The sequence below is a fragment of the Sciurus carolinensis genome, chromosome 5, assembly GCF_902686445.1.
Source record: "Sciurus carolinensis chromosome 5, mSciCar1.2, whole genome shotgun sequence".
In the NCBI taxonomy this organism is placed as follows: domain Eukaryota; kingdom Metazoa; phylum Chordata; class Mammalia; order Rodentia; family Sciuridae; genus Sciurus; species Sciurus carolinensis.
In genome coordinates, this window is record NC_062217.1 from 124,765,976 (window position 1) to 124,779,327 (window position 13,352).

Below are 13,352 nucleotides of genomic sequence, written 5' to 3' on the forward strand. Positions count from 1 at the left end.
AACCACTGAGCCATATCCCCAGCCATATTTTGTGTTTTATTAGAGACAGGGTCTCACTGAGTTGCTCAGCACCTCACTCTTGCTGAGGCTGACTTTTGAACTTGAGATCCTCCTGCCTCAGTCTCCCAAGGCACTGGGATTACAGGCATGGACCACTGCACCAGGCAGGAAATGGTTTTTGAAGCTTCCAGAATATACTCCTGTCTCTCTGTGAGCTCTCCACTCTTCCTGATCATACTCTTCTTCCATCCTATACTTTCCGGGTTCAGGATAGGGGTTCAAAGTCCCGCCATGATTGGTTTCTGCCCAGACCAGCTGTGCTTCCAGATCCTTCATCTTTGGTCCACCTTCCATTTTCCCTCCCAACCCAAGGAAGCAACTTAGAAGAAAAACTACAAATAGCAAAAGGTGATTTCATCACCTCTGAAAAACAAACTCAAAGTTTAATGTCCTATGATTGAGTATCTAGAACTACTGAGTGAGTGGGTAAAGAAAGGCTATTTAGCCTATGGTCTCTAGGCTCAGTGCTTTGAAGCATCTAGTTATTGGCACAAATATGCCCTCTGCTGGTAAAATTGGAGCAATGGCCCTTTCCTTCTCAGTCTCTCCTGCTTGCAATGCCTTCCCTTCTTCTCTATTAGCCTCAATCCATACTTCTCCACCTTTCTTTCTTCCCTCTCCCTTCCCACTTTCATCTCATGCATTACCATTCCTTCATTTAATTCCCAGAGAATGTTTAACATGGATATTTCCTCTAAAGAGCCAGGAAATGTTGATGGCAAATGGCTCCATCTTCTCTCAATTTCCTTGTGTGAAAAGTATGGAGCAGTAGAAAGAGGGGGAGAAACCCAATGGAGACTGCGGTGAGAAGAAATCAAGAGGAGAGGTGGAGGTGGCTAAATCAAAGAAGAATAGATTCGATAGAGAGGAGCAAAAGACTAGGGAATGAAGGGCAAAGGAGTGAAAAATGGAGGGCAGGATTGGAGACAGAAATCTGAAACTGAATTAGAGTAATGGGTCAGAGACATTCAAGGTGGGGTCAGGATTTGAGTATAAAATCAGAAGAGATAACAGAAACAGAAGGTATGGGGCATAAGTTTATTCTTGTGCACAAACCAAAGAACTGTGACTCACACCCAATATGCAAAGGAAATGATCATTTTCCAGATCAAACAGCAAATGTGGCTGGTGGTAGTCTTGGTAAGAGGTGAATCCATACTCTTCTAGGATCAGAAATTAGGACCTGAAGCTGAAAAGGAATAAAAGCTAGGCTTTTAAGTAATGGAGTAGGACTGAAAAGAGGTTTTGGTTCTGGGTATTTCACTGTCCTTTCCCAGATAGTCATGACAAGCTGCAGAAGACAAACTGAAGGACAGACTCATGGGAGATAGCATGGTCACAAACACTTCTTTCAACACTCAGCACACACCCTCATACTTCCCTCCCACCATCATCCCCCTTCACATTAACAAATACTTCTTCCTCAAAAATTTTCCCAGTCCCCCTCTTGCTTTCAGTTGGCTTCTTGTGGGGTTTCTCTGCCATCACTGCCTTCTCCATGCTTCTCTCCGTGGCTCAATCACTTTCACTCATTTCTGCTCTGCTACTGGTTTCTATCTCACTCTCCCCAGACTTTCTTTCAGTTTTAGGCTTATGAAACAATGAAGCCAATAATTTGTTCATTCTCAGAAGAAATTCTCCCTCTCTCTCTCTCTTTCCCTTTTTACTTCCTGAATACTGAGTTGTTCCTCATGGACCTCTAGTTGCTAATTTCGTGAAATGCAGTGGAACAGAAGAATTCTTAGTTCTATTCCTGGTCTAGCTTAGTCTATGCAAATTGTCCCAGTCCTTCAGTCTTGTCATACTCCATTAGTTTCACAAGATGCAGCACCTGCTACAGATGCTAAGAATTATTCTCAGGTATAGCTCTTTCTCCCTGCTAGATTCCAAGTAGGGATATCTGACCCTTCTGTCAGCACAAGGAAAAGACCCACTTAAGGTCTTTATTTAGATGTCCCCTCTTACTTTTGTCTCAGACAGAAGAGTACATCTGTGGCACATCTTATCACTTGCCAGGTCAGATCGTGGTCACACACACGTGCACACACTGGCACACACACATACACACCTAGGAATATGCCAACTAACCTTGGGAAAGCAAAATGAAGAACGGGGATGGGTAGAGCAAAGAGGGGTCAGTACAGTCCCTTGGCTGCCTGCTGGTGGGAATCTCCTTCCCGAGGTCCCAGTGGTTACTTATATTCTGTGTGCTTCTCACCAAACATTAAAATGAGACCCACAGAGAAAGCACCAATGTAAAGAAATAAAGACCTGTGGAGGCACATGGATAGAGAGACCAGGAGATAAAGAGAGTTCCCGGCAAGGGTATACAGAGACAAAGAGAGGCAAAGATACCAAAGCAAATAATAGGCTGGAAAGCAGTAGGGAGGTGAGGAAGTGAGGATGAAGCTGGGGGACAGGACACTAACTCCAAAACTATTTCTGGTCTGAGGGAATTTAGCCTCCTGATGCCTGAGAGAGTGGGTATGATAGGGCAGGAGAAGTAACTGGATGTTCCACTTCTCCTTGGTCCTAGGACCAATTCCCTGCTCATTGATGCCCTGCTCCAGGCCTCCACACATGAGCCTGTAATCCTGTTCTGATGGCTGAGAATCTGGGCCTGGCCACCTGGAAACTACAGGAGCTGGGGGTGGCCCCAAGGCTCCTAGGAGATTCTGGAGGAAGGACTGGGCTAGGAACAGAGGTTGAGGCCAGTTCTGCCCTCCAGATGGGCTCATCCAGTGTAGTGGCTGCTCGAGGAGCAAGCACAGTGGGGGCCAGAGGCTCTGCAGTGGGCTGGGGTGCTGGAGTGGAAAATCTACGGATCTCCTGAACTCGGGCAGTTTTGGGGGTCCCTAAGGAGGTGGGGCCAGGAGTTGGAGGAACCTCATCAAAACAGAACATGGCAGTTTTAAGTTGGTAGGGTTGATGCCGCATGAAATCCAGAGCCTTAATGCCCTGTTTGGGAGTTGCTCGAGGTCCCTGAGATTGGGCCTTATTAGGGAGATTTCGGGCAGCTTGGGGGAAAAAGGGTGAGAGCAATGGGTTGTAAGCAATAGGAGGTGGGGCACGGATGTTAGGTGAGTATTTCCATGAAGGGGGCAGTGAGGGGGTAGGAGATGGACTTCTGGGCCGAGGACCAGGGCCAAGGCCAGGACCAGGTGTAGCTTCCACCACATACCTGTCGGCCCGACTCTGCCGCTTGGCAAATAGCTCCCCACCCCTGCCCTGCAGCCTTGGTGGCTCAGGGATTGCAGCCGAAGGGGTCGCCCCATTCACTAGCCCATCAAGGAGCCCTCGAGAAGCCGGCTTAGGTGCAACGGGGGGTGGAGTCTTAGGAGTCATGGGGGGTGGGGTCTTGGGAGCTACTGGAGGAGGAATTTTAGGTGTCACGTGAGGCAGGGTCTTGTAACTCCTGCCCCCTGGTGGCTGCATGAAGTTGCAGGCTTCAGCTCCGAGGCTCAAAGCGTCCTCCTCCGGACCAGATTCAGCACCGCCGGTCCGGGGTTTTTCATCCAGGTTTTGCACCAGCGATAGCAGCTCGGGGTTGGGAGAGTTCTTCGTCTCCTGGTTTCCCGGCCGGAACATCTGCTTCCGAGTCCCACGGCGCCGGGCCTCCTGCAGGATGCCGGTGCGGGCAGCTGGCACAGAGATTCGCTGCTCTCGAGCGCTGGGGGGCTCAGGGGCTGCCGAGCCTGGAGCCGGCGCCTCCTGGCGCGCAGAGGGTCGCAGAGGCGCCGATAGGAAGATAGAAGCAGTGGAGGTCATGGCAGCTGCGCTAGGAGGAGCGGCGGACTCTGGGGCTCCGCCGGGTGTGACAGGCCTACTGGGGGCTGGGATGTACAGCGAGCTGGTGGCCGTCACAGGGCCCGAGGAGCGTGGGGTGCTGGAGGAACCTGAGGCGGGCACGTGGCTGGAAACCCCTGTGGTGAAGCTGGGCGGAGAAGTGGGCCCCTGCGGAGATGATGCGAAGGGAGCTGGGGCGGAGCTGAGACCTCCCAGACTTTCATTCGCCCTCTTGGGGCCTGAAGGCCGGAAGATAACCGAGGTGGTACCTGGCCTCTGCCCTTGTAAACCCGGGGTAAAGGGCCTAGCTGACCTGTTAAAGATGCTTAGAGCTGGGGTGGGGACTCCACCATCTGGGAGAAAAGGCCTGGGGCTGACAACAGGGGCCAACAAAGGGCTGGGAGGGAGCACAGCTGCTTCTGGGGGAGCACTCTGGGCCCGAGGTGGTGACTGCAGACCCTGTACAGTGAACGTGGTTGCCGGACCCACACGATCCAGCTCCTGGGTGCTGGAGGCTGCACGCTGGCGCTGCTGTTCAAAGAGCTGGACCCCTCTGCCAGAGGTCTCGCTCAGCTGCCCTCGGAGCCCCGGGCCCTGGCCATCTGATGCTCCTGAGCCCACCCTGGCCAGCTCCATGTCCAGATAGGGGCTGTCCCAGTCAGACTGATTGGTGAGGCTGCGGGCATCAGAGAAGACCTCTTCATCCAGCTCAGACTCGCTCGTTGGGGGGATGCCGTCCTCCTCCTCAGCTCCTGTCCCAGCTGCAGCCCCAAAGCTCACTAGGGTGTACTTCTTTGCTCTCTGCCGCCGTTTCTTAAACATAAGCACCCCCTTGGAGTGAGGATTGGGAGCTGCAGTTAGCAGGGATGCAATCGTCCTGCATTTCGTCTTGGCCTCCTTCACACTCTTCTCTTGTAAGCTCTCTGCACGTTGCAGTTCTGAGGAAGCCAAGAGGTAGATTGATTAATGGGGTTTCACGACTTCTTCTATTCCTGCTCTCCAAAGTTTTCACCTCTCATCCAAGCCAGCTCCCTCACAACTCCCACCTCTTGTTTTCACTGGCCAGACCCCACAATGCCTCCTGCCTATCAGTCCTCTGACTTGGGGGCAGAGTGGAGCGTGAAAGGCGAAACCAAGGACAGTTAAAGGAAAGGCAGTCCAGTTGGCTGTCCTGACTGCTGTGACCATAGCTCTTCTTCTTTCTTCCTCTATTCTGTCCCTATCTTTCCAGAGAGATTCCCTTATCCACCCCACACATTCCTCACCTGCCTCCCATTCCTGACTGAGGTTGTGGGGAGGTGTTACTCTCCAAGGCAGAATGGGAAATAAGGCAGGTCCCAGAGAGAGAAAAAATGAGAAGGGACAATTTTCTACCACCATAGAGACCCTGTTGGCTGGGGATTTACGCCCTCTTCCCACCTGTTACCCCCAGGACCAAGACACACAGGTTTCTTAGCAATGAGGTCTTCAGTCAGTTCCATCTCCCTCATGTAGTGCATATCATAAACACTCTAGAAATAACTCCCATTACACACATTTCAACAAGAATATCTGTCTACTGAAAGTTATCTGTGAACATACTTTCTCCCATGTATTCTTCTCTCACTCAGGTATATTCCAGCTTACAAACACCTCACATACACATATGCAAATACACATGTGCCCACACAAAAATACATAGTCACTCAAATACATTCACACACCACCCCCTCCAGGTAGTTTTTCTTTCCAGAGTTTCACCTGCAGAGACCCTGTTACTAACAGCTTAGACAGAATTTTAGATTTGATCTCAGCCCTTCAACTACCAGACGACTCTTCTGTGCTCCATACCCCTTTCTACTCACAGCCAGGGGCAGTGTCAGATCCAAGATGCAGGAAAAGCCAGAGTGCTGTTCTCCAAGGCAACCCTCCAAATCTGTAGGATGCCTCAAAGTCATCAGGTAAATATATTGTCCTTTTCCCCAAGATGGAGATGGGAATGAGATAGGTTTCTTTGGGAGTCAGAACTGCCGCACCCCCCTATGCCTTTGCCAGGCCTTTTAGGTAGAGAGTTCAGGCTGCCACCACCAGGCAGTCACATAGAGACTATGTGCTAAAGAGAACCAGGGCAGGGCTTTGCATGCCATGTGGGGCCTGGGTAGGTGGAGCTAGGAAATGGGAGAGGCTGTCCTGTTGCTAAGATCTGACCTTAGACATGGCTACTGCCTGGCCTGTGGTACCCAATTCCTCCTGAAAAATTCTTGAAATTCCATCTACTTTCCACTCACTCAGGACACCAAGTTCTTGAGGCTGGGGTTGTAGTTCAGTGGTAGAGCACTTGTCTAGCACATGTGAGCTACTGGGTTCAATCTTCAGCACTACATAAAAATAAATATATAAAATAAAGGTATTGTGTCCATCTACAACTAAAAAAAATGATTACAAGTTTTTTTTTTTTCTTTTTTTTTTTTTCTTTTTTTTAGTAGTGGGGATTGAGCCCAGGGTCATTCTACCACTGAGCTACATCCCCAGCCCTTTTTATTTTATTTTGAGACAGGGTCTCACTAAGATGCTGAGGATCTCACTGAGTTGCTGAGGCTAACCTCCAACTTGCTATCCTCCTGCCTCAGCCTTCCAAATTGCTGGAATTACAGGCATGTGCCACCTTGCCCAGCCACTAAGCTCCTTTCTAATTAGGGCTTTCATTCCTCTCACCCCAACTTCTACAACACAGAATAGTACTTCAGAAAGAATAGGCACTGGAGTCATAGTTCATTTCAGGTTTTTGGTTCTTGGGTGAATTACTCACCTCATTGAAGTTCAGTTTCCTCATCTGTAAATGAGGATGATAATGGCTACCTCATAGGGTTGCTATGAGGATTAAGTGTGATAATGTAAGTAAATTTAGCACTTAACACATTGCTATGGTCCACTATGAGCAACCTTTACTCTCAAAGCTTTCTTGACACTAACTGCCATGTGTTCAGATACTTTCTTGTTCACACATATCTTTTCCCACAGATTCACACATGCATGCCTTCCTGTATTCATAATGTACTCCCTCCTTTCTTACACACACATGAACCGTTCCTATGAGTTTTCTTTAGCTCATGTGACCACAAACCCCTTTGGCATGTGGCCATAACATCAACCCATTCTGAGAAAGGGATGGTGACACATTCCTGAGAAAAGGAAGAAGACAGCAAAAAGGAAGAGGAAGAGGGGATAAGAGAATATAATCTTCCCCCAAATCCACCCTTCTTTAACTATTGAGGCATCACCTTCCATTCTAGACCCCAGAACTCTCTCAAAAAATGTGGGAGGGCAGTACCTGCATAGAACGGGTCTTGGAACTCAGGAACTGGACCTGGGGATTTGTCACAGCTGGCTTGGCTGAGGGGTTCTTGGCTGATGGGCTCAAAGGTCTCCATGCCGAGAAAGGCAGTGCTGGCTGGAGCAGGACCAGCTTGATCCATCCCCCACGCCTTTTAAAGCCCCTTTGTCTTGTCCTCAGAGCTGGCAGCTGAATGAGCTCACTAGGCTATTTTTGGAGCCTGCCCCCCCCCCCCACTGGCTGCCCCACAAGTCCGGGTGTGATGGACATGGGCACCTGGCTCCCCTACTCTCCACCCCTCCCACTGGACAATGAGGTCTACTTGATTAAAAATATCCCTGAGCCACTACAGTCTCACCGGGCATGATGGGAAGGGAGGGGGCGCTAAAATGAGAACTGGGGATAACTATGGGATCCTGAGTATGCATCTGGAATTTCTTTGTGGGATACTGAACACTCTTGGGGATGTCAGACTCTAAATTGTTATGTCCTTAGTTTCCTCAACTTAGAGACACAAACGTGTATGGAACAGGATCAGAGTAGTGAAGGAAAGGAAAGAAAGATGAAAATTAGAGGGGAACCCTGAGATTTCAGAGGTGACCAAAAAGTCTCTGTGGGAGAAGCAAGGGAGGCATAGGACAGGGAAAAACTTCACTCTTAGATCTGGTTCTGCAGCTCACATCAAAAATAGCAAAGAGCCTGAGATAAGTGGAACTGGCTTTTTCTGTCCAGACCTACATTCTTTCCGGAGATAAGGAGCCAAAGATCCCTCCCTCTATCACTTCCTAGGGATCTCATGATCATCCCATAGCCTCTCAGTTCCCAGGAATCTCAAATGAAGTTACAAATGTCAAAGGTAGTTTTGATACCATGCCTGCAAATAACACTTGTAAGGAGTTCTTATAGCCTTGCCCTAGCTTCCAAATACTCCCCTGCCTTGTGTCTGTCCTTTGCCTTCACTCCTCCTGGAAACTAACAGAACAACAAAACAACAGTAACCACCACCAAACCTCATTTCTATTTTCCCCACTTATTCTGTTATTATGTTGATTGAACTACCTGTATCATATAATCATATATATATGTGTGTGTGTGTGTGTGTGTGTGTGTGTGTGTGTATATATATATATATATATATACGTGTGTGTGTCACACACACACACACTAGGGATTGAACCTAGGGTCACTTTACCACTGAGTAACATCCTAGTCCTTTTATTTTTTTATTTTGGGGGGGTGGTACTGGGGATTGAACTCAGGGGCACTTGACCACTGAGTCACATCCCTAGTCCTATTTTAGATTTTATTCAGACAGGGTCTCACTGAGTTACTTAGTACCTCCCTTTTTGCTGAAGCTGGCTTTGAACTCTATCCTCCTGCCTCAGTCTCCCAAGCCACTGGGATTACAGGCATGTGCCACTGTGCCTGGCCTTTTTATTTTTTATTTGAGACAGGGTCTCACTACATTGCTGTGTCTTGCCTTGAACTTGTGATCCTCCTGCCTCAGACTTCTGAGTCGCTGGCACCTGAACCTTTTGGCTACACTGGTATTAACAGTAAAAATAATAGGGACCATTAGAATAATTATTCTCCCCTTTCATTCATCACTCTTCTCTACTTTTCCCAGAGACTGCATCTAAGGGGCATAAGGTAGGTAGAATGTGTGTATATGGAGATAGATTTAGGCATCAGATCCTGGTTAGGAATAAAAGGGTTCAGGCACTCACTGGCTTGCTTGGCCTTCTGGGTGTAGGTGGTAGTAAGATCTTCTGCCACTGGGTGGGTAACAGGTCCCACCATAGGGATGAGATGAGGGCCAGGCCGGAGTGGACCATGGGGTAACAGCAGTGCCTCAGCTGGGGGTGGCTGAAGGGCTGTCCCTTCTTCCCAAGATGGGGAGCTCACACGGCTGTCACCCTGGCTGGGAGGGCCAGTGCTGGCAGGTGCTGGCTCTGCAGGGCTGTCAGACAGGTAGACCTCATCAGGTGGGGCTCCTGGAGGGGTGGGCCTCATGGGGCCTCTGCGGCGGGGCCGGCGGGGCTTCTCCTGGGTGGCAGAACCATCAGCATCACTGTCTGTCTCTCCGTAGTAAGCCTCACTGTCAGGGGGTGAGCGAAGGCTCCCAGGCGGAAGAGGCTGAGGAACTGGAGCACCAGGAGGCTCAGGACTCAATGGAGATAAGGGTGACAGCACCTGAAGCTCCCCAGGGGATGGAGATCTCACAGGTCCTTCATCTGCTACCCTGAACGGGAAAGATGACAGAACTTGAGAGTGTCTGTGTGACAGCTAAAGTGATCTGGAAGAAATGGGGGAAGAGGTAAGAGAGAAAGGGGACTATACACAGTTGGAATGGCTAGGCTAGTAAGAGTGAAGATCTGAAGACAAAATAGGAAGCAAACGTTCTTGGAGGACAGTGAGTAGAAATGGGCTTGAGGAAGACATAATGAAGATACAGGCAGGGGTTGAAGTAGATCCATCACTCAAACACTCAAACACCTACATGACACCCCATCCTTTACTTGTGGATACATTCAAACTTTTGGGGAGACATGCAAATGTTTATTTCTCAGCAGGAACATATGAGCAAAAATAGGTACTTGTTAGTTTTTTAAGCCTGGTCAGTGAGACACAGAGCTCAGACAGAGAAGGGGAGCCCTGGACTAGAGGAAAAGGAAGGGAGGAGTCCATACCGCTGCACAGTGAGGATAAGCTGATTCCCTGAGGCATCAATGAGGCTCATGGCACTGGCATGAGAGAGGCTGGTACAAGAAACTCCATTGATTGCCAAGAGCTGGTCCCTCTCTCGGAGTCCTGCTCTGCCAGCCTGGCTCCGTCTTCGGATCTGAGAGGGAGGAGAAATTGTAAATGATGAAAGTCTCCAGAGGGAAAAGAATGAAAGGAAAGCAGGAAGGACCCATGTGAGGGGATTTTATTTCACAAAGTACAAAGGGTGGGGAGCGCATGGAACTATAGCTGAGAAAGACTACCTAGAGGGAAAATGCAGATTGGTGGGAGAAATATATCATATGATAGGAGGTGGGGTAACCACTGAATGAAAGGGGTTTGGAGAAAACCATATGAAAGAGGTACTAGAGATGGTGGTATATTCCCAAGACTTTCCTTCATGGGCAATATCTCTGCTGGCCAATAGTTCTTTTCTAAGCCTTGAGATCCCAGGTGTCATTACAAGTTAAGATTTTAGACCAGTATTCCAGATCAAAGCCAGCTGTGGTGGTGCATGCCTGTAATTCCAGAGAGTTGGGAAGTTGAGGTAGGAGGATTGCAAGTTTGAGGCCAATCTCAGCGACTTAGGAGAACCTGTCTCCAAATTAAAGAAAATTAAATAATAATAATAATTTAAGGTGCTAGGAATGTAGCTCAATGACAGAGTACCCCTGTGTTTCATCCCCAGTACTGAAATGAAGTATTCTAGATCAAGGCAGACCAGCTGGATTCTGGGAGGTTGTGTTTGTGTGTGTGTGTGTGTCTCATGTGTGCACACGTGGCTACCATTTGTTGAGTTCTTACAAAGGTGGTAGGTACTGTGCTACATGCATTGTTACACTTAATTCTTAGAATGGTTCTATGAAATAGGTACTATTATTACCCATACTTTACAGTTCAGAAAACTAAGTCTGAAGGGTGAAACCGAAAGGTTAATGACTTCATTTGAGAGGCTGGATATTGCCATAACCCTTCCAGCATTGAAAAAAGTGTTGTCTAGTGAGAGAAAGGAACTGACATAAGGAAAGAGGAGCACTGAAGGCATGGGCAGGGCAGGGCAAGGCAGGACAGGACAGGGCAGGGCAAGGAAAGGCAGGGCAGGGGTGGGCAGGGCTGGGCTGGGCGAGGCAACCTCAGCTTGTCACATATCAGTTTAGTCAGAGAGAAATTAGAACCTTCCCTACATTCCTAGAGTTTGGAGTAGAGGGATACACACAGGAGAGCAAGCACTGGATGACCAGACTATGGTGCTATAGGAAACTGAAGTAGAGCTCTTCTTTTTCTCAACTCTCCGGAAACCAGGAATTTTGTTTTTACTAGGAGGTCCCTAGAAGAAGCTTGTAATCAGATACTACCCCCTCTTCCAGACTTGAGCATGCTTCCCTATTCACCTGCCCACCTACCCACAGCCTTTTTTTTCACAGCCCCCTCTTACCCATCTCCCCACTGGCCACCACATGACTCTTCCCAAGTTCCCCTAGGTTCCCTTTTCCCTGAAACTTCATTTCAGGGGCTCTCCCTTACCTTGGACACCTGTAAGGGTTTCCTCTGTTCGGCCCCCCCCTGAAGTCGGAAGCCCCAGGGAGCTCCCCCTGATAGTGTGACCAGCACCTTCTCCTCAGCACCCATCGCTCAGCTTGGCCTATGGCCCCCGGCGTTTGGAGAGTGTCCCAGGGAGAGAAGTTGAGGTGCTGATACCCCGTCCGGCCTGCCTCTTCGGCTGTCCTGCTCCTGCTGCCCCAGGCCTCCCCCCCACACCACGCACCACAGGCAGACAACTTGGCCTTGGGATCAGTACAGTCCAGCACACGTGTCCCGTCAATCGGAGCTGTGCTCAAAATAGTTGCAGGCTGTACTCTCCTCCTCTTCTCCCAGCTGTGCTACTCCTAGAGCTAATTATAGCACAAACTTCTGTCCTACATGTCTCCCCTTCTACTGCATGGGCCTTTAACTCAGGACTCAGAGTACTAGCTCTCTGGGCTCTAAAACTATTGTACACCCTTTCAGGGACTGTGCCTTCCCTGATATGATCATGAACTAATCCCAACTGCTTTCCTTCAAAGACCAGGTCAAAGTGGCAGGAGCAGGAGTGGCTCAGTTCCAGAGCTGGCAAGAAATGTCTACAAACTCCCAGCAAAGAGTGTCCTTTTGCTGTATGAGTTTGTTACCATGCCAGGCTTGTTTTGCCCACCACATAGTATACTAATCACTGAAATGGCAAGTATTTATTTTCTTCAGTATTAAGTATTAAATCCAGAGACACTTTATCACTGAGCTACATTCCAACCCTTTTTATTTTATTTATTTATTTATTTATTTATTTATTTATTTGGTACCGGGGATTGAACTCAGGGGCACTTGACCACTGAGCCACAACCCCAGCCCTATTTTGTATTTTATTTAGAGACAGGGTCTCACTGAGTTGCTTAGTGCCTCGTTTTTGCTGAAGCTGGCTTTGAACTCGAATCTCCTGTCTCAGCCTCCCAAGTCACTGGGATTACAGACATGTGCCACCAAGCCTGGCTTGAAATGACAAGTTTTGGAAAACAGCAAGAGTTTATTCATGAGGTGGCCTAAGGCATGGGGAAAGGTGATTGGAGATGAAGTAATCAATGGTCTGCACATATGTAATCAATTTCCATAGCTCTTTTTAGGATTCATGTTCAAAAAATGGTGACTAGCATAATCTGAGGGTAGAGTTTTAGGCCTTCTGATATTAGTCACCCACTGGATACCTGCACAGGCCCAAGTGAAGAGATGGTGGTTTTAGCAAAAGTGGCCTTCAAGTCCCTGAAAAGTAATCTAAGCAATTATTATCATCATAATCCACATGTCAGAGGTGACATCTACAACAAAGCTAGGGGGAGACAAAGACACATCTCAGCTCTGTGACCTCCAAAATAAATATGTGCTTTTTAAAGTCATCTGAACACAAGTGAAGCTACTAAACAGTTAATTCAGGTTTTCCCTCCATTTCAAATTTAACTGTTAATCAAAATGGAAATCTGTATCCCACTGCAGGGATAGAGATGGGTGCTGTGTAGAGGAATTCTGATCAACTCTGCGACAGTCATGTTGTTACCTCTTCCTTAAAGTCTTTTCTGATCCCCTCCCAACTCCCTACCTATAAAGTTAATTCTCTTTTCCTCTGTTCAACATATATATCTTGTTCATACTTCTATTTTTCAGCCATAGTATATTCTGTTCATATGCTTGTCTTCCCGCCTAGAGTGTGAGAATTAAGAGTTGACAACTGTGTGCCATCAACAGCCCCCAGAATGATGACTGATGTACTGAGTGTTCAATAAATGTTTGCTGAACTAAATTGCCATTACAATACCTAGATGGTCATGGGAATGGTGCTGTAGCTGTGATTATCAGACTACAGTTTGTGGGCTGGCTGTTCCCTTATTGTGTTGCTGTTTGTTTTGGTGTATGATGTAGTCATAGAAAATACAGAATTTTGGGG

General features: G+C 48.2%; 1 protein-coding gene across 2 annotated transcripts; it reads right to left on the minus strand.

Moving 5' to 3' along the window:
* Positions 1-1,084: 1,084 nt before the first annotated feature.
* Positions 1,085-11,654, minus strand: Synpo2l (synaptopodin 2 like). 2 transcript variants are annotated; one of them, XM_047554503.1, is made up of 4 exons: positions 11,408-11,654; positions 9,850-10,001; positions 8,887-9,401; positions 1,085-4,784 (listed from the first exon to the last, which is right to left on the minus strand). In XM_047554503.1, the coding sequence occupies exons 1-4, from the start codon at positions 11,510-11,512 to the stop codon at positions 2,611-2,613; spliced, it is 2,946 nt and encodes a 981-aa protein (XP_047410459.1). In that variant the 5' UTR covers positions 11,513-11,654; the 3' UTR covers positions 1,085-2,610. The 2 variants fall into 2 exon arrangements, with proteins under 2 accessions (XP_047410459.1, XP_047410461.1); XM_047554505.1 differs by lacking the exons at positions 8,887-9,401; positions 9,850-10,001; positions 11,408-11,654 and adding an exon at positions 7,157-7,304.
* Positions 11,655-13,352: the final 1,698 nt, after the last annotated feature.

What these genes read in the sequence shown, in the direction of transcription:
- Synpo2l (XM_047554503.1), bottom strand. Translation starts at nt 11,512, where the DNA reads ATGGGTGCTGAGGAGAAGGTGCTGGTCACACTATCAGGGGGAGCTCCC. An exon ending in CTTATCCTCACTGTGCAGCG is followed by an intron (nt 9,402 to 9,849) that starts GTATGGACTCCT and finishes TTTCCCGTTCAG; the next exon opens with GGTAGCAGATGAAGGACCTG. An exon ending in CCAGAAGGCCAAGCAAGCCA is followed by an intron (nt 4,785 to 8,886) that starts GTGAGTGCCTGA and finishes TGGCTTCCTCAG; the next exon opens with AACTGCAACGTGCAGAGAGC.